At 46.9% G+C, this 5,000-nt stretch overlaps 1 protein-coding gene across 1 annotated transcript in view; it reads right to left on the bottom strand.

Moving 5' to 3' along the window:
• LOC143277903 (voltage-gated inwardly rectifying potassium channel KCNH6-like) overlaps nucleotides 1-5,000 on the bottom strand; it is a 196,335-nt gene that overhangs the window by 55,346 nt on the left and 135,989 nt on the right. The window contains exons 6-8 of the mRNA XM_076582870.1: nucleotides 3,909-4,111; nucleotides 1,944-2,140; nucleotides 540-739 (exon numbers count right to left, since the gene is read on the bottom strand). Of these exons, the coding sequence (XP_076438985.1) occupies nucleotides 540-739; nucleotides 1,944-2,140; nucleotides 3,909-4,111 (600 nt within the window). The remainder of the gene's footprint in view (nucleotides 1-539; nucleotides 740-1,943; nucleotides 2,141-3,908; nucleotides 4,112-5,000) is intronic.

Below are 5,000 nucleotides of genomic sequence, written 5' to 3'. Positions count from 1 at the left end.
AGACGATACTGATCAGACGGAAGATGATGACGACAAAGACGATACTGATCAGACGGAAGATGATGATGACGACAAAGACATACTGATCAGACGGAAGATGATGATGACAAAGACGATACTGATCAGACGGAAGATGACGAAGAGGATGAAGAGAACAAGACATCCTGTTCATGTCAATGCCCCCTCCCCTCCCCCTCCCCCACACCCACACAGACACGGACATAATTACGTTGTTCATGTCGATCCCCCATCCCCCCACACCCACACAGACACGGACGTACGTCCGTTGTTCATGTCGATGCCCCCTCCCCCCACACCCACACCCACACAGACACGGACATAATTACGTTGTTCATGTCGATGCCCCCTCCCCCCACACCCACACCCACACAGACACGGACGTACGTCCGTTGTTCATGTCGATGCCCCCTCCCCCCACACCCACACCCACATAGACACGGACGTACGTCCGTTGTTCATGTCGATGCCCCATCCCCCCACACCCACACCCACACAGACACAGACACGGAAGTACGCACGTTGTTCATGTCGATGCCGTTGGTGTAGGCCCAGTTGTGCTGGAAGGACTCCTGCAGCCTGTTGGCCAGGGTCTTGGGGATGTGGTGGAAGGTGACGAAGTCCTTCACACTCTGCAGCTTCTCGTGCAGCTCGTCCGACCCCTGGTACATGCGTAACATGATGGACGACACGTTGCCGAAGATGGCGGCACTCAGCAGAGCTGTGTGGACACACAGACATCATCGTCATCGTCGTCGTCATCATCATCATCATCTTCATTACCATCACCATCATCATCATCATTTTCATTACCATCACCACCACCACCATCATCATCATCATCATAACCATCACCATCATCATCTTCATTAACATCATCATCATCATCATCATCACCATCACAATTATCATCATCTTTATTACCATCAACATCATCATCACCTTCATTAACATCATCATCATCACCATCACCTTTATCATCATCATCTTCATTACCATCACCATCATCATCATCATCACCTTCATTAACATCATCATCATCTTCATTACCATCATCATCACCATCTTCATTATCATCACCACCATCATCATTATCTTCTTTACCATCACCATCATCATCATCTTCATTAACATCACCATCACCATCATCACCATCTACATTATCATCACCATCATAATCATCATCTTCATTACCATCATCATCTTCATTGGCATCATCATCATCATTATTTCTATCCCACTGATGCTACATTGCTACATAAAGGGTGACACGTTGCTACATTGCTACATGAAGGGCGACACGTTGCTACATTGCTACATAAAGGGTGACACGTTGCTACATTGCTACATAAAGGGTGACACGTTGCTACATTGCTACATAAAGGGTGACACGTTGCTACATTGCTACATGAAGGGCGACACGACAACATCAACAACAACAACGACAACAACAACGACAACGGCAACAACAACAACGGCAACGGCAACAACAACAACGGCAACAACAACAACGACAACAACAACAACGACAACAACAACAACAACAACAACGACAACAACAACAACGGCAACAACAACAACGACAACAACAACAACGGCAACAACAACAACGACAACAACAACAACGACAACAACAACAACAACGACAACAACAACGGCAACAACAACGACAACGGCAACAACAACAACGACAACAACAACAACAACGGCAACAACAACAACAACAACGACAACAACGACAACAACGACAACGGCAACAACAACAACGACAACGACAACAACAACAACGACAACAACAACGACAACAACAACAACAACGACAACAACAACAACGACGACAACAACAACAACAACGACAACGGCATCAACAACAACGACGACGACAACAACAACAACGACGACAACGACAACGGCAGTGAACTCACATCCCAGCATCATGGCGAAGATGGAGAAGATTTTCTCCAGGTTGGTGTTGGGCGCCACGTTGCCGAATCCGATGCTGGTGAGGGAGGTGAAGGTGAAGTAGAGAGCCGTGATGTACTTGGTCTTGATGGACGGGCCGCTCGTCGTGTCGTTGTCAATGTAGGGCCGGTCAACACGATCCGCCAACCCGTCCAGCCAGCTGTCACAGAGCACGGGGGCCAGGGGGGGGGGGACAGGGGGTGAAGGGAGGGAGAGAGAGTGGGAGGGAGAGAGGGAGGGAGGGTGGGAGGGGGAGAGGGAGGGAGAGAGGGAGAGGGAGGGGGAGAGGGAGGGGGAGAGGGAGGGAGAGGAAAGGAGAGAGAGGGGAGGGAGAGAGAGGGAGAGAGGGAGAAAAGGAGGGGAGAAGGAAAGAGAGAGAGAGAAGGGACAAAGAGAGGGTGGGAGAGGGAGGGGGAGAGAGGGGGAGGGAAAGAGAGGGAAAGGAAAGGGGAAAGAGAGGGAATGGAAAGGGGAAAGAGAGGGAAAGGAAAGGGGAAAGAGAGGGAATGGAAAGGGGAAAGAGAGGGAAAGGAAAGGGGAAAGAGAGGGAAAGGAAAGGGGAAAGAGAGGGAAAGGAAAGGGGAAAGAGAGGGAAAGGAAAGGGGAAAGAGAGGGAATGGAAAGGGGAAAGAGAGGGAATGGAAAGGGGAAAGAGAGGTAAAGGCAGAGAGAAAGGGTGGGAGATGGAGGGTGAGACAGGGGGGATGGGGAGAGAAAGTGGGAGAGGGAATGGGGGTGGGGGTGGGAGAGAGAGAGCGGTAATTATGGACAGAAAAACTGAGCAAACTACTAGTCAGATATTGTTATGCTGATGTTAGTGGGGTGTATGGACACATGAACCATTGTTGATGATGCTTGTTTACAAATAAAACGTTGCTATGAATTGCGGTGACGCTATACTTGAACTTATGGGGTTTTAGTCAGTAACAGAAAGTTTGTGGCGCACGGGTACATTTTAGCAGGTCATCCTATACAGCAGATTGCTGAGGAACATAATATGAAGTTATAGAAACTTACAAAATCTACAAAGTTAATCTTTGTCAAATAGAACGCTTCTCCAATAACAATGTACCTTTTTTTCACATACTTTCGCGACAATACAAATACAGTGTATATTTAAACAATAGCCTGGTATATTCATTCATTACATTCATTTTTGGCAGACAGGTATATTTGGATGGCAATTTGATCCAACTTTCGGGAAAACAATGACCCCCCCCCCTCCCCCTACCTACCCCCGCCGGGCAAGGGGTGTGTTTGTCATGGCCAATTAAATAAAAGGAATAAAACTGTTCAGTTCATTTTTGTGTTTCGTTTGATCCGGTGATATTCGCCCCAAACCAATAATAAAACTAGACAACTGTATATGTACCCCCTCATCTGCACTTCCTTCAGTCGACCAGACTCTTCTCATATCCGTTTCTCAATCATATCGCTATTAACTGGAAACAACATATCCGTTTCTCAATCATATCGCTATGAACTGGAAACAACATATCCGTTTCTCAATCATATCGCTATGAACTGGAAACAACATATCCGTTTCTCAATCATATCGCTATTAACTGGAAACAACATATCTGTTTCTCAATCATATCGCTATGAACTGGAAACAACATATCTGTTTCTCAATCATATCGCTATTAACTGGAAACAACATATCTGTTTCTCAATCATATCGCTATTAACTGGAAACAACATATCCGTTTCTCAATCATATCGCTATTAACTGGAAACAACAACATATCTGTTTCTCAATCATATCGCTATTAACTGGAAACAACAACATATCCGTTTCTCAATCATATAAAAACCAGACAAGTCCCTATTAACTGGAAACAACAAAACAAAACAAAAGCAAAACAAACAGACCTGAGGAATCAAAAGTGGCCGACACTGACACAGAGCACGTGACAATGCTCTCTCACCTAATCGGTGCATCCAGCAGGGGGCGCTCCGTGTTGGCGATGGCGTAGAAGACACAGGCCAGCCAATGAGCGATGAGGGTGAAGGCCACCATCAGCAGCAGCAACATGGCCGACCCGTACTCAGCGAACTGCTCGATGCGGTGGATGATTCGCAACAAGCGCAGCAGTCTGGCCGTCTTCAGGATGCCCGTGATCTTCATCGTCTGCAAGGGGCACAACTCTGTCTCACTTCCGCTTTCTCCACGAGGCGGCATTGCGTTCGGACAAATCCATACACGCTACATACAGCACGTCTGCTGGGGAAACGCCTCACCACAGGCATGACTCAGTGCACCGGTCAGGTCTGGAGTTCGTGCTTCACAAGTATTTTGTGTATCTGTGGGAGTGGATGTTGTGTACCGACTGGTGTGGACTTTGGTGAGGACAACAATTCTGTTGTCATAGGTTCTTGTTTTCTTTAGTGCACCAAGTGCGTGCTGAACACAGGTTTCTTGTTTTATCCGAATGACCAGACTCTCAGTTGGATTCTCCTGTCAAACGTGGGAGAGAGGGTGAGACTGGTGTTGGAACTCACAACCCCATGGACACTGTACTGGCAGGTAGGAGTTTCAACCACCTGATTCTACCGCCTCCCTGCAGGACTACATAACTGGTGTTCAGTACTGATGACAAATATTGATACTTACACTGCACCACCTCCCTGCAGGACTACAAAACTGGTGTTGAGGACTGATGACAAATATTGATACTTACACTGCACCACCTCCCTGCAGGACTACATAACTGTTCAGTACTGATGACAAATATTGATACTTACACTGCACCACCTCCCTGCAGGACTACATAACTGTTCAGTACTGATGACAAATATTGATACTTACACTGCACCACCTCCCTGCAGGACTACATAACTGTTCAGTACTGATGACAAATATTGATACTTACACTGCACCACCTCCCTGCAGGACTACATAACTGTTCAGGACTGATGACAAATATTGATACTTACACTGCACCACCTCCCTGCAGGACTACATAACTGTTCAGTACTGATGACAAATAATGATACTTACACTGCACCACCTCCCTGCA

Source organism: Babylonia areolata, chromosome 35, assembly GCF_041734735.1.
Source record: "Babylonia areolata isolate BAREFJ2019XMU chromosome 35, ASM4173473v1, whole genome shotgun sequence".
In the NCBI taxonomy this organism is placed as follows: domain Eukaryota; kingdom Metazoa; phylum Mollusca; class Gastropoda; order Neogastropoda; family Buccinidae; genus Babylonia; species Babylonia areolata.
The sequence above is the reverse complement of the archived record's forward strand: the minus strand, read 5'-3'. Positions and strand labels throughout refer to the sequence as shown.